Genomic DNA, 14,699 nt, shown 5'->3' with positions numbered 1-14,699 from the left:
GGCTCTCTGAGCTCTGAAAAACAATAAAACACCGTTCTTAGTCCCAGCTGCTTCTTTTGCTCAGTGTCCCCTAAGAGCTGCCCCTCTGCCTCAGCCAGCCACCCTGGGATGGAAGTGAAGAGGGTACACCCGTGACCCTGGCTGCCTCTTCTGCCATCAGGCTGCTCTTTGGACACTTACCCTACCCTCCTGCTGAGTCAGTGAAGACCAGCCGGCAGGGACTGGGACCAGGACAGGGAACAGCTTCTACACATCTAGCAGTCACTGTCCCTGGGCAGTGGGGCTCGAGGGCTGACTGCTGGGGAGCAGTGCCAGGCAGAGAGCTTCGGGAGCAGGATGAGCAGAGGGTCAGAAGCAGCTGGCAGTAAGAAGTCCCACCTAAAAAAATAAGCCAGGAAGAAGTCAGTCCTGCTCTGTGGAGCCTTATCTTTGCCCTTGACAGTAAGACAGGGTATCCCCTCCGCAGCCAGAGGAGATAAAGGGCAGGTCAAGGGATCCACCAAGTATAAGGGTTGAGATGCCTTTAACCTGTACGAGGCACCTTCCCTCTTGAACCACCGGAATACAGAAATAGTTCTTCTGAAAAGCAGCACAGGAGAAAAGTGAAAGCCCTAGCTGGCTCTCGGGCAGACAGGAGGGGGGTGGGGGGTGGGGCCCAAGAAATGCTGGCGTTATCAGGCTTCAGGCCAAGGCCTGTCTAGAAGCCCAGCGGGCGGCCCTCCAAGCAGGTGGGCAGGGCAGGGTCTGCCCCTCCAGCCACAAGCGGACATGCCAGCAGCCACCACCTCCGCTGGGCCAGTGTCTTCCACAGCACCGCAAATGCCTGCCACCCGGGGTTCACTTTGCTGCTCCGCAGGTCCCAAGGTCCCCAGCCAGCTCCCAGCGGCTGCCCTGGTCCAAGGGCTCGGTCAGCAACAACTGCCCTCTCTTCTCAGGCAGGATGTTGTTCCGCCCACCACGGTCCTCAGCAGGACAGGGTGCACTCCTCAGGGTGCACACAGTCTAGGCCGAGCGAGGAACACCAGGCTCCCCCGTGGGGCTGACTCCGGTCCAGCCAAAGCCGGGAAGCTTCAGGCCAGTCTAGCTGCCATCATCTCGTGAGGAGTGGAGGCCGGGGCTGGGGGAGAAATGCCAGAGAAGAGGGGTCCCCGGGAGAACCAGGCCTGGGGAGGAGGAAGGCAGGACAGCAGGGGCCTCAGGCTAAGGCCACGAGGGTCCGGGATCACAGAGCCTGTGTGTCTTGCTCTGGCTCAGGCCTGTTGAGAAGTTCGAATGTGTCTTCCACCACCTGCCACAGGCAGTTGTCCAGCGGAAACTCGTTGTCCACCAGGTTGACCAGGAAGTAGTTGTCGTGGATGTACTGGATGATCATGCGGGACGGCGACTCCTCCTCGTATAGCTTGCCCCACTGCTCAACCCACAGGGCGAAGGCTTCATCCTGCAGCCACACGCATGCACACACAGACACACACACATGTGCACACACAGGCAGGCAAGGTGAACAGAGCTGCCCTTGGGTCAGGGCTCCATGTTCCTCGCTCCTCCCCGCAAGGGCCTGTAAGCGGCTCCACAGGACACTTCCAGGAATGGAACAAAGGTTCCCGGCAAAGTCACCTCCAGCCCAGAAACCAACACCCTGAGTCAGGGTCAGGACCCAGCCAGGAAGGCGGAGCCCACCTGCCCTGGTGACGTGGCCCCAATGACACCTCCCGCTTAAGGTTTGCTGGGTGTGCGGGGCACGCCCACTCCTGGCCCCCTTACCTTCCAGAACATGAAGCTAACAGGATCGACCACCGTAGGCTGGATGATCTCCCGCCCAGGGAAGATGCCCCAAGTGACCGCGTTGGGCTGCAGCTCAGGGGCATTGGTGATGTTTTCACCCTGAGGGCAGACGGGGGTGGGAAGGTGGTCAGAGCAGACCTGGGCGTAGGCACTGCAGTCATCTTCTTGCCTGGGAACTCGCAGGGGTGGGTGGTGGTGGTGGAGGAGGCTTTGCTCCATCCCCTCCACCTGCCCCCTCTTAGTCCCACCCGGGAAAGCGGGGGCGGGGCACTTCCTTCCTCCTCCCTGTGCTCCTAGCTCCACACCCCCCCCCCAAGTCGCATCCTCCTCATCCGGACGTCCTGCTGGCTCCTGCTGGTTCCCTTTACGGGTCTGTGGATCTGTTGCTGTGTGTCTGCCCAGCCAGGCTGCCCCTTGCTACTTGGCTTGACACAAGGGCCTCTGTGATTCTAGTCTTCCCTGGTCCTATTATCCACACCCCGTCCACCGTGACCTATGACAAAATGGGGAGCCAAGCCATTGCTGCCAGGAAAGGCTCCCTCTGGCATTTAGAGGAAACCCCAATCCCCAGCAGCACAGTCAGTTCTCTTAGCCTTACTCTGAACCCACCCAGCAGTGTCCCCATAGGCCAGCAGACAAGGCCTTCACAGGCCTCCGCCCATTCCCCAGGATGCCTGCTCTTTGTCCTCAAAGATTCCAACCACAGGGGACCCCTCCAAGCCTTCCCTGACCTCCCAGATTAGATGTCCCTTCCCTGGGTCCCCAGCATCCCATACTGAACCTTACTGTTAGAAGGGCAACCCGATTTGTAATTGCCCACGGACTGGGCCCCTCCCTATACTGGGGGCCCTCTGGGCTGAGAGCAGGGGCCTGGCTCTGGGCGTATGTTTCCACCATGCCTGGCCAGCGCTAGGTGCTCAGTGCTCGCAGACGGATGGAGTAAACACGGTGCCCTCAGCCCCTGGACTCGGGGCCTGCTGAGCTCTGGCTAAAGCCCGGGGCCGGCCTACCTTGACGTCAACGATGTGGTAATTAACCCGGAGCTCATACTTCTTCAGCACCTGCAGAAGCGCCCCCACCGTCTCGCGGGAAGTGAAGAACTCCAAGTAGGCCTATGGGCAGGTGGGGGGAGACCAGCAATCAAACCCAGTCCTTGCACACCCCTGCCCCATGTGCACCGCGAATGGACGCTGGCCCTCCCAACACCCCGGGCAGGCGCCCTCGCAGACACGTGTGGCAGGACTTGAGGCCCTGGGGCTAGCATGGCCACGTGGACCGAATCACAACTGAGAATGGGCGAATGCAAGGGCGGGGAGGGGAGCAGGCGTGTGGGCTTTCTCCAGGAGACAGGTCTGAGGGCAGCTGCCTTCCTTCTCCCAGCCAGGAAAGGCCCCACAGAGAAGCCGCTTCAGAAGCCGGACGGGAGGCCCGTTTGGTAAGCTGAGACGCAGGAGGGTCCCCGACACATCCCGGCTGCCCCACTCACTGGAGGCTAACAGTGCCCCCAGGGCTTCTCCAGCACCAAGGACCTGTCCGGGATGAGGCTGGGTCCGTGGCCTGCAGGGGGAGCATGGCTACCCCCATCCCACAGATGAGGAAACTTAGTCCGGAGAAGCTGAGCCATGGGGCGCACTGAAGGGAGACAGCGGGGCGGGGACTGAAAACCCAGCTCTTTCAAACTCCAGAGCCCACGGGCTACAGTTCTAGAATGGCGTTTTAACTCCAGGAGCCCTAGGAGAAAGGTGTCAACTCGGGACACCAGTAGCAGTTCCATTCACGAATGCTTCCTATGTTCTTCCCACGTGCCAAGCACGTGCTTTGTTCATTTCGGCCCCAGAGCATGACGGGCTCTCTCTGCCTTTTACAGAAGAGACAGCTAAAGCGCATGGCAGTCAAGTGACCTGCATCCCCAGGTCTGACTAAACACGTGAGCTCCTGTCCGCACCGTCCTCTGCCCCCCAGAATAAAGAGACCCCAGGGAGGGAGGGGAGCTTCTCTGTCCCCATCTCCAGGGAACCCCCGGGGGCTGGCCAAGGTGGGCCAGCCCTGTGTGTCCCTGCCGCACCTTCTGGAAGACATAGCCCCCACTGGGGCCCCAGCCCACGACAGGGTCGGAGGACGGCTTCCCGTTGATGTTGGGCTGCGAGTTGATGGTGAGGATCCCCTGCCGGTTCACGCGCAGCAGCTCCTCCTTCATCAGGCTGGTCTCGGCCGCCAAGGGCTCATCATTCCAAGGGAGGCAAGTCACCTGGGGCAGAGGGTGACCCGGGCTGGGACAGCGATGACACCGGGCACCCTGGGCACCCTCCCTCTCGCAGGCTCCACCTGTGCGTCCATCAGCCTTTCTAGATGTCCCAGGTGGGGACTTCCCAGCTCACCCTCCCCTTTGCGGAGGTGCCCCATTCAGACAGAGATGGGAGGCTTGGGTGGGGACGGGCAGGGGGAGACAGGGCAGGGGGTTTAACCAGGAACCCCACCCCAGCATCACTCACCTTATAGCCATGTTGGTTGGGCTCTCCCGAGAGGTAGTGTGCAAAGACCTCAAAGACGCTTTCTTCGCTGGTCAGCTCCTCCCCCCACATCTTCAGTAGCTCTTCCCTTGGGGACTTACTCTTCAGGTAGAAGAGGTAGTAGTCCTTCAGCTCCCCGAAAGCTGGCGAGGAGGAATTGCCCCTGGCAGAGAAGGTGCCCAGGGGGCAAGGCATACTCCTGACCTGGGGCTCCTGACAGAGGGACAGTTGTGCCCACTTGCCCAAGGGGCATTCCTATGAATCCCGTCCCACACCGCTCCCCAAAAAGCACGCCAATAAGCAGGCAAACTCCCTCTGCCTCCCCCCCCAAGAAACAGGATGCACTTGCAATGGGTTGCCTGCGGGTGCTCACCAGCGCCCATTGGGGAACTCATCCCACTCTTGCGTGCGGTAGATGTAACTCTTTGGTCTGGAGGCCCAGAAGATGGGACGTACATCTTCCTCCCGCCGCTTTGGGTGGGCACTGATGGCCCAGGGCAGGGGACGCCTGGGTGAGAATGGAGACAGGATGAGTAAGGGACTGGCTAGAGGAAGCAGGAAAGGCAGAGGTGGGGAGAGTGGGGACAGCAATCAGCCGGAGTTCTCTGATCTGACTGTGCATGGAGTTCCCACTGAGACAGAACCCTAAGTGTACGGCTAGCCATGGCAGACACCCCTCCGTATCGCCATGGTAGCCAGCACTGCTAGGGCATGCTCATTCTGTGACCTCTCTCTGCCTTGTCTGCCCATCTGACTTTCCTCTGTGCCTCCCGGGCCCAAATTCAGGGCCAGTGGCATCACCTGGGATCCTCAATCCACATGCCCAGACGCTTCAGCACCTCTGTGGTGGCCATCTCGCGGTTGAGGGTATAAAAATGGAGGCCTGGCACCAAGCCACTGGCCAGAAGCTCCTGGCACAGGCTCACGGCCTGCTCAATGCCATAGTTTCGGATGGCAGCGTCATTGTCTTTGATCGGCTCAATCACGTCCTTGATCTGCTGTGGTACCTCCAGCCTGGACAGTTTCACGAGCTGCCGAAGGGAATGGTAGCCCTGTACGAGACACAAAGGGCTGTGGGGTGCCGTCTCCCAGCCCGTCTCTCCCCCGAAATACTTACCGCCCTTTCCATCCCACCAGGCCTCCCGGCCAACCGTAGTGTCACACAGAGTGACTCAGGAAAGCCAGTCCGGGTTGTAGGAGTACCCCCGCCTTGTCCAGCTTCTTCCACTCAGTGTAGCAGCTGCCTACAGCATGCCCGCCCTTGGGCTGAGCTAGCCCTTCCGCCCCTAGGTGTGTTTATTGATAACTTGGTGGGCATCAAGGCCAGTGGCTCCCAAGCTGCACTGATCATCAGCACCACCTGTAAAATTTAACAAGTAATATGCAAGTTCTCAGGCCCCACCTCAGACCTATTAAATCAGAACCTCCAGACAGGAGATCTGGAAATCTACCTTTCAAAACAAGTTTTTCAAATGATTTTGATGACAGTCAAGTTTGGGGAAACACTGATTTTTTACCAAGATTTATAATGAAAGATATAATCCCTTTTAGGGACACTGGTCAGCTGGTCCCTCCAATAGACAATGGTGCTGTTTTGGGGGCAGGGGGTGGCTCAAAGGGGACCAACATGGGGAGGCATGTTGCACCCGTCTGAAGGGAGAGGTCCTGAGCATCAGGCACTGGATTTCACACCAGGGCTCTGGCCTGTGCTAGGAGGGGGATGGAGGGAGGCCACGGAACCTCCTGGGACCCTCACCTGAATAGGAAAGATGCCGGGGAGGATGGGGCAGGTAATGCCTATCTCGCTGCAAGCCTTAACAAAGTGGAAGAATGTGTCCGCCTCAAAGAAAAGCTGGGTGATGATGAAGTCGGCTCCTGCGGACACCTTCTCCTTCAAGTACTTCAGGTCGGCCTCAAAGCTCCCTGCGTCGGGGTGGCCTTTGGGGTAACCTGCCGACAGGGATGACAGTAGGGAGAGGCTGGCTCCCACATACATGCTCAAGGTGAGTAAGAGACCAGAAAGCTGGGAGCAGAGAGCCCTCTGCCTCAGAGGTTCTTGACCCCTGCAACACCTCAGCAGACAGGCCAAGGCGGTGAGCGGCTGTGCTTCTCACTCTCGCTGTGACCCTTGGTGAGAGGTGGCCTAGGGCGACCTGCCCAAGAGTTGGGGGGAGGGATGGCACCCAACTCCCTGTACTGTCCTGCCTCAGGTCCGTGGCGAGCGCCGAGCAAATCTGGTGGCATGCTGGGGCCACAGAAAAGAGAAAATGTCATTTTTAGCATGGGTCTGGCAGCATCTGGGGTCCTGGGCTGGAGTCTGGGCACTGGATTCAAAACCGTGCTTTTATTTTAACACGAAGATTACTCAGGGGTCCAAGAGTATGGACATTAGAAACCACACTGCCCCGGGAAGAAGTGAAGAAGGTAGGCATGTTCCCTCTGAAGGGGAGAATGGAGAGAACCCCGGAACTACTTCCGAAAGCCCAAAGGTCTGTCGCAGGGGAACAGGGATTCGCCTTCAAGTTCCTTATTAGTCCTAGTCTGTGTTGCTTCTGATGCCAGAGCCAGGACCGGTCCCAGAGAGCTGCCTGACCCTGGAAGGAGCAGCCCCACCAAAAAGTAACGAGCTTCTGGAGACCGCGTGCCAAGGAGGCCAAGGGCGGGATTCCAGAACTGCCTGGGAGGCAGGACCCCGTGTCACCTGGGCTCCTTAGCAGCTCCGTGAACCCTATGTCTGCTTCCTTTCCTGAGCAACTGAACTCACAAGCAGCCGTGTTCGGTATTTGCAAAGGACAACTGTAGGCCTGCAGGAAGCTACAGGGGAGCGCTGGCTTCCTGAGCTTAAGCTCTGGGCAGGACCCTGAGCCGGGCTGCTGGGGAGCCAAGCTGCTTTACTGTGATAAGGCCCTTCTGTTCTGCAGAAACCCCAAGTCATCAAAAAATGGATATAAAAACCCGTCTCAGGAGGCGAAGGGGTGGGAGGACTGAGCACCACCATTTTTCACTTTCAATAAGGCTATTTTTCCAGCAGCAATTTCAAAAACAAGGAGGTTTTAAAAGCTCAAACCACAGCTCTAAATCCTCAATTACCACCGAACACACGTAGCATTTGCTTACATTTAGATTTTGCCCGTTTACTGTATTTCTGGTCACAGCCAGCGTGGCGTCTCCACCTGGATCATCCCACACGTCTGCTTTACCACAGGCAGAGCCCCAGGCCCACACCTGCAAGCTCACAGCTCGGCCCGCCTCCGTGCACGACCACCCAGCGCCTACTGCACACGTGCGCGCTCCCCAATTTACTGGCCAAACGGCGGCCCGTGTGAGCAGGGAATGCTTGAGCAGGTGGAAATGCTCACTGCGCTCCTAACTCCTCATCAGGGCCTCCCAGACTCACCTAAACGCCCCTTTGACTGTGAAGAGCAGATGTGCACACGGACTAAGTTCAAAGCCACTGGCGACAACTTCTTTGAGGCCATGTGGATTAGTTTCTTAAATTCACATCCCTTTTCTGTGCTACTCCAGAACGTAGCCATGTTGGTTTTCATGTAAAAATGGTATGATTTCCAAAAAAAAAAAAAAAAATGGTATGATTTCCCCAATAAAGTTTTGAGAAAAAAATGGTCATGTCAGGACGACGTTCAAGGTAATCCCTGGACTTCTTGCATCCAGGCACAAGCTGCCTCACCGTACCCAAGCCCTGGCTCGAGGAGCCGAGTCCCGATCCCAGCGAGTGGGGCTAAGAGGGAAGGCCGCCCCATCCATCTTGAGCAGGTGAGCCCTGCCTCTTGGCTGTAGCCCCTGGAACAGGAGCTGCACCGGTCCAGTGCCCTCTCCTGAAAGTCTGGAGCGGACTCTGAGACCCGTCAGTCTGTCAGGACTATTGGCTGGAAGCGACTGTGTGTACTCGGGAGCTGGTGGCAGGTCACGTGTGTGCAAAAGTGTACACTCAGAGCTCCTGGAAGCGTGGAGCACGTGCGTAGTATGAGGCAGAGATGGGGGACTCTGCGGCTCCAGACAGAACGAGGGAGGCCTTGGTTTCTCACTGCTTCCTGGTCCAGAGCCTCGTGAGGTCACGTAGCATTTCCTGACAAGGGTTCCAAAATTCCTTGCCCCCCCCACCCCCGTCTTAACATCCCTTTTTTGTTTAAAGAAGAATAGGGCTGGGAAGCAAGCTAAGAGCATAAAAAGGCAAAGGGATTAAAAACTTAAGGGCCGGTGGCAGCCTGGCAGGTGGCAGATGACAGAATGAGAGCGAGGACAGTGTGTGACACGGCTCTTGAGCCTCCTTCCCCCAGCACAGGTGCAGGCCCACGACAGCCTGGGTCACTGGGTCCTGAACTGAATGCCGGTGGGCCTTCTGTGCCTCTGGTTATGTCACGCCTTCCCTTCCCTGTCCTCCCATGCTGGGAAGGCCCAGCCACTCACCTGCCACACAGATGTCAAAGTAGTCCCCAAACTCGCTCCGGATGTGCCTCACCAGGTCCGCGGCATAGCTGAAGCCTCCCTCCTCCTCTTCCCACTGGTCACCCACGGGGTCTGCAAGGGGGGCAGAGGCCACAGTCACTGGGTCTCACTGGTGCTCCAGATGGCCTTTATGATCCTCCTCCCTACCCCACCCCCAGGGCCGCAGGCTTCTCTGAGGCCAAGCCTTGATTCTCCCAGCACAGCACCTGGCAAGCGGCGGCCGGGAAGATAGAGCCATCCCGGCAAGCACTCACCGAGAACTGACTCCTCGTGCAGTGTGCTGGCAGCGCCAAGCAGGGGACAGCTGCAGCTCTGCAGTTAGCCTGGAGTATGTGGGACCCCCTCCCTCCCCAGATCTGGGTGTGCTCAGGCACCTCCCCCAACCCCACTGCTCCCCCTCCCACCCTCTTGGAGCTCTTGCCTCCCAGAGGAGTTCCTACTCCCAGGTGAGTCCTAGTGGGGAGCACCACCCCACCCAGGTCCCTCTTCCCACACTCGGGTGCATGATGACAACAGGTGCCAGAGGTATGAGGAACTGTCCCCACACCCCCCTGGGGGATCAGTGCCAGAACCGCACTCTCTGATCGCTGGAGCTGTGTAGCCAGGGCAGTGGGCTATCAGGCAAGGCTGCAGTCCTGACTGAGCTCCGATGCCAAGACCAAGAGTCCAGAAGTGATGAAGTGGGTCCATCTGCACGGCCCGACCGTGCTCACTACCCACAAGGCCAGCTGACACCACGGGATGGGAGAGGATGCTGAGCTGCTCAGTGGGGGACCCAGTGAAAAGTAAAGGGCCATTCCAGGGATGGAAGAGGCCTTCCAGGAAGCAAGATCCCAGTGAGCAGAGGGCTGGCTCCACACCTCCCCGCAACGCCAAGATGTTCTTCAGGCCCAGCCGCTTGGCCTTGTGCAGGTAGCCCGTGATCTGTCCCTGGCTCTGACAGCAACAGGTCATGTGCAGGATGGTCTCCAGGCCACAGTAGTTCACGGCAGTGCTGGCAATCATCATGGAGGAGGTCTCCTTGTCTGAGCCGGGGTCCCCTGCTGGATGCCAGGTCACATCTATGAAGAGGGGACCACCTGCCCCCATCCGATCAAACCTGTAGGTAATTTCTTTCTGAAGAGGGGCTCCTGAGAGCACACGGCCCTTCACCACCTTCCCATGGGCTCTGGGAGGGAGGGATACATCACAGGCAAGTCATAACCAGATGACCCACACTCATATCTGGGCGCTGCTACTTAGTAGCTGTGTGATCTTGGGAAAATTAATCTGACTGGGCCTCCGTTACCTCATTTCAAAAATGTGCCAGAGAACAGTACTTCATAATAATAACACTGTGACAATATTACCATAGATGGCTCCACAGCCCTTGGAGTACCAACAGTGCTTGGTACATACTGAACACTCAGTCAATGGGAACTCCTGTTACGACGATGATTTTTTTTTAACGATTTTATTTGAGAAAGAGAGAGAAAATGAAGGGGGATAGAGGGGCAGAGGAAGAGGGAGAAGCAGACTCCCCACTGAGTGCGACCTGAGATCAGGGCCTGGGCTGTCAGATGCTTAACGGACTGAGCCCTCCAGGCGCCGCAATGATGATGATGATTGCAGAGATAACTGGTATCAACAATGCAACCCTTTTGTGAGAGGGCAGCCCTGCAGCCTTTTCAAAGTGCTTGCACTTGTATTATCTCGGGTGAGCTCAGACATTTTGCTAGTCAAAGGTATGGGGAACTCTCTGAGTGGCAAGCAGAGGCTCACTCTAGGAAGAGGAAAAAAGAGGGTGAGCAGACACAAGCTTCTTTCATGCTACACTCCCCCCAACCCCCGCCCGCCTCCTTGTGGTGCAGCAGCCAGCAGGCTTCTAGACCACGGCCACGGTTCCTGAACGAGACTCAAGAGCCACAGATGTGCACACGCGCCTGACTGACCAGCTGTAACATGGTATTTAAATACCCTGGGGCTGGGGCACCTGGGTTGCTCAGTGGGCTGGATGTCGGCCTTCGGGTCAGGTCACTGATCCCAGGGTCCCGAGATTAAAGCCCCACATCGGGCTCCTTGCTCAATGGGGAACCTGCTTCTCCCTCTCCCTCTGCTCCTCCCCTTGCTTGTGCTCCCCGCATCAAATAAAATCTTATTAAAAAAAAAAAACCTCTCGTGTCTTTGAACTTCAAAACTTCCAGAGCGACACATGAAAAATGCAAGTGGTACAATGCATAAACTTAAAAAAAAGGAACCACAAATCATAAGGCGCTAATGTAATTCGTTTGGCATTTCTAGATTGCAAAAGGTATTTAAGTCGAATTCCTAACTTAACTGAAAATGTTCTCCAAGCCACTGCTTTATGACTTCCTAAACTGTATTCATGCGTCAGTCCCAAGTTCCACCAAAGAACGCAGTCTGAGAAAATCAACATTTTTAACTCGTTGAAGAATGTGTCTAAAAATTCCAGATGCAGGGCACCTGGGTGATTCAGAGGGTGAAGCGTCTGCCTCTGGCTCAGGTCATGATCCTGGGGTCCTGGGATCGAACCCCAGATAAAGTCTGCTTCTCCCTCTCCCTGCCTCCCTGTCCCTGTCCCTGCCTCCCACTTCCTGCCTCCCTCTCCCTGCCTCCATATCCCTCTTCCTGCCTCCTGCTCGCGCGCGAGCGCACTCTCTCTCTCTCTCTCTCCCAAATAAATCTTTAAAAAAAAACCCAAGGGACTTCTGTGGACAGCTGAGAAGCTGCAGCTCCTAGGTCTACCCTGCTCTTTTCCACCCCTGCTGGCTGCCTTTTCCTGCCGGGTCAGAGTGTGACCTCCCTGCAGCAGGGCTGTGGCTTTGCTTCCCCTGGGGTGGGGGGGCCCTCATTCTGACCCCACCTCCCCAACTACATCAGCTCACCTTGAGATGAGATTGACAGCCCCCTCGGCCGTCCGAGGAGGGAAGAATTCTAGGGAGAACCACTTGTCCCCAGATTCCATCCTCCGCCTCATCTTCTCCCTGAGTCTGTCGTGGCGCTCGGGGTCCAGCCCAGGTGTGGAACATCTCGAACTCTCCTTAGAGCTCTCGCTGCCACTGCTGCTGCCCTCCGAGCGGGGAGGGGGGCCGCCATCCCCTCTGGGTTCGTTCACCATGGCCAGGTTCCGGCTGCAAGGAGTGGGGGCAGGAGTGTCAGAGGGCAGGCAGCCAAGTCCTGGAGCGGCAGGGTCAAGTGAGATGTGGCGTTTCCAGCAGGAAGAAGGCCAAGGAGGGTAAGGGTAACAATGCCCCTACCCAGTGGCTCCACATACTACAGCTGTGACTGTCTATGCTGCCTCCCTCAACGCTTTGCCCTCCACAGCCGCCTGGCTCCACATAAACCAGCCCCCACCCGGCACAGAAACATGCTCCTTCTGCCCAGGGACCCTCGGTGACAGCTACCTGATGGAGGGTGGCACTGAGAACCTCACCCTGTCAGCCTCCAAAGTCCACAGTCCTAGGGAGGGGCCGTGGGATCTGGAAGGGAGAACCTTGGGTGTTGGATGGTCCATCTCCGCCAGCTGGGACCCAGAGTGGGTGGGGAAGAAACAAAAGGAAACTTCCCCAGCGAGTGTGTTCCTCTGGGCGGAGGGAGCAATGACAGGGGAAGAGCCCAGAGCCAGACTAGCTGGGGCCCTGAGCAAGGGGGCGGGGGCAAGGCTTTCAGGCGGGAGGGAGGGCTGAGGCTCTAGTTGCAGAAGCCAGATGGAAGGAGGGGGATGTGGACTGGAGACTGCTGGGCTTGGTAGACAGGAGGCCAACAGAGTCACCGGATTACTCTCCAAAGAAGGCAGAGCTCAGTCTGGCCCTGTCGGGAACATCTCCTGTTACTTAGAACAGTTTGTCTGCATGATGGATGGAAGGAGTGTGGGCATGACAAAGGAGCCAGACTTCTCCTGAGTTCGTGCTACTCCAAAAAGTGGCACGAACTGTCATGGGTTAGACCTCGACACCAGCTGGGTTTCACAAGTAACCGGACCCAAGTTCAATTAAGGGCATGAATTTGTGTCCTACTCAGAACAAAAGCTGTTGCATCCATGCCTGCCTTCCAGGCTGTTCTCCTTACACACACCACGCAAGCTGGTTAATTACAGTGACTGCACAATCACCACATACGAAGCCCTAAGCCATGGCAACCACAGGCAGGCCAGCGGAGGGCACGGCGTCACCGGCCAGTTTAGTGGGGAAAATGAAACAAATACTTAAAAACGAGACAGAACAGAATTCTTGAACAGCAATGTGCAGACACACACTTTTAGTAGTGAAAATCCTATGTATGGTGACATGGGGCATCAGAGGAACAACCAGGCCAAGTTCATTCCTTTCAGGGGATAGTCACTGCTCAGCCAGGGTTGGTTTGTTTGTTTGTTTGTTTGTTTGTTTTAAGACTTTATTTATTTATTTGACAGATCACAAGTAGGCAGAGAGGCAGGCAGAGAGAGAGAGGGGGAAGCAGGTTCCCTGCCAAGCAGAGAGCCCGATGCGGGGCTCGATCCCAGAACCCTGAGATCATGACCTGAGCCAAAGGCAGTGGCTTAACCCACTGAGCCACCCAGGCGCCCCTCAGCTGGGGTTTTTAACTCCTTGGGGGTCCTAGACTCCTGAGAAATGGATGAACTCTACTGCTCCTTTCCCCTGCAACACACACAGGGGCACATAACACCAGTTTGTACACCCACAGTCAAGACCAGAGTAAAAACACTTGTACCAATGACTTTTCTTCCTAGGGATGCCCATTTTTTATCCTGATTTAAAACTCCAGCTTCTCAGCAGGGACGGCCAACGGGAGTAAGGAAAGGGAGAAAATCAAGATCAGCCTAGCTGGCTTTTCTCCTCAATTCAAGACAGTGGCTCATTAATTGTCTGCTGGAACAAAACCAAGAGAGGGGGAGGAAACAGAACTACCTGCCCTTTCATTTATTTAATACAGACTTACTGCCTTCCTAGTAAGTGCCAGGCACGTGCCTTCTTCAGCCTCCTTCCTCACATCACTTCTTACCCATCTTAAAGCTGGACTCCCACAGGGCCATAGGATTGTATTTGTGGATTCATAGTTTTGACTCCTCTCCAACCCTCCAGTCCCCTGAGACCAGGGCGCAGTATCCTGCCTGTGGCATCCCCCATGCCCAGCACAGTCATCACAGCCAGCACTCAGTGAGCGCCAATGGGTCAAGCGCTGTCACTCTGTTCTCAAAATAACTCTCTGCCATTTACTGACCACTTGCTTAACCTGTGCCGAGCACCGTGCAGTGCGCGAATACGAAACTCACCCCGCCCAGAAGGGCCAGGGTGGACACCTGGGGGCAGCCCGACACAGTGGGCGCCGGACACTGCGGTACCAGCGGCCTACAGGTGCTCAGCTGGGAGGCAAGTTTAAAAGACCGGAGCCGGAAAGACGCCTCCGGCACCCTGCTAGAAGACCACGAATCGAGTCACCCGGTCACTGGGTCAAGGTGGGGGCGGGGACGCGGGCCCAGACCCGGTCCCAGGGGGCCGAGTCATCACCCTCGTCTCAGGGCCGCCTCCTCCCCGGGGTCCCCTCCGTCCACGCCGGGGACCGAAAGCGAATTTTCCGTTCACAGCTGGAAGTCCCTGGGGGTCTCAGCCATTGGCGGTTACACCAGCCCCCCAACTGAGGGGTCGCACAGAGAGGCAGAAGCCCACTGCCTAGAAGGGCGGGCCGGCCCCCTCACAACCCCGCCCCCGGGTGGGTGGGCCTCACTTCCCGGATATCCCTCCCTAGCGACCCCACGCCTCGCCTCCACTCACCCTTCCGTCGCGGGTGACTCAGAACGCGCGCGCCCGAAGCCGCTGCTTGACCAGTGTGTGGGAGCGTGCGGCTTGGGGGTGGGGGGCGGGGCGCGGCGCAGGTGTCAGGTTGCCGAGGGAGGCGGGACCAGAGGGCGGAAACCATCCTTGCGAACGACCGGAAGTCCGT

General features: G+C 57.3%; 1 protein-coding gene across 4 annotated transcripts; it reads right to left on the bottom strand.

The window, feature by feature from the left end:
* Positions 1-714: 714 nt before the first annotated feature.
* On the bottom strand, positions 715-14,580 carry LOC111154700 (methylenetetrahydrofolate reductase). 4 transcript variants are annotated; one of them, XM_022514548.1, is made up of 12 exons: positions 12,164-12,273; positions 11,645-11,890; positions 9,620-9,858; positions 8,721-8,831; positions 6,049-6,242; positions 5,094-5,344; positions 4,666-4,800; positions 4,275-4,455; positions 3,848-4,030; positions 2,793-2,894; positions 1,762-1,881; positions 715-1,438 (listed from the first exon to the last, which is right to left on the bottom strand). In XM_022514548.1, the coding sequence occupies exons 1-12, from the start codon at positions 12,271-12,273 to the stop codon at positions 1,223-1,225; spliced, it is 2,088 nt and encodes a 695-aa protein (XP_022370256.1). In that variant the 3' UTR covers positions 715-1,222. The 4 variants fall into 4 exon arrangements, with proteins under 4 accessions (XP_022370256.1, XP_022370257.1, XP_022370259.1 ...); XM_022514549.1 differs by lacking the exon at positions 12,164-12,273 and adding an exon at positions 14,531-14,580 and having other exon boundaries at positions 1,219-1,438; XM_022514551.1 differs by lacking the exon at positions 12,164-12,273 and having other exon boundaries at positions 1,219-1,438; positions 9,620-9,802; positions 11,645-11,706.
* Between the last annotated feature and the right edge of the window lie 119 nt (positions 14,581-14,699).

Source organism: Enhydra lutris, unplaced genomic scaffold (assembly GCF_002288905.1).
Source record: "Enhydra lutris kenyoni isolate GAN:26980312 unplaced genomic scaffold, ASM228890v2 scaffoldscaffold38, whole genome shotgun sequence".
NCBI lineage: Eukaryota > Metazoa > Chordata > Mammalia > Carnivora > Mustelidae > Enhydra > Enhydra lutris.
The sequence above is the reverse complement of the archived record's forward strand: the minus strand, read 5'-3'. Positions and strand labels throughout refer to the sequence as shown.

Excerpts from the sequence above, each read along its gene's own strand:
- LOC111154700 (XM_022514548.1), bottom strand. The coding sequence starts at position 12,273 with ATGGACCATCCAACACCCAAGGTTCTCCCTTCCAGATCCCACGGCCCC. Across the intron at positions 4,801-5,093 it reads ATGTGGATTGAGGATCCCAG|GCGTCCCCTGCCCTGGGCCA; the intron begins GTGATGCCACTG and ends ATTCTCACCCAG. Across the intron at positions 2,895-3,847 it reads GGGGCTATGTCTTCCAGAAG|GCCTACTTGGAGTTCTTCAC; the intron begins GTGCGGCAGGGA and ends ACCTGCCCATAG.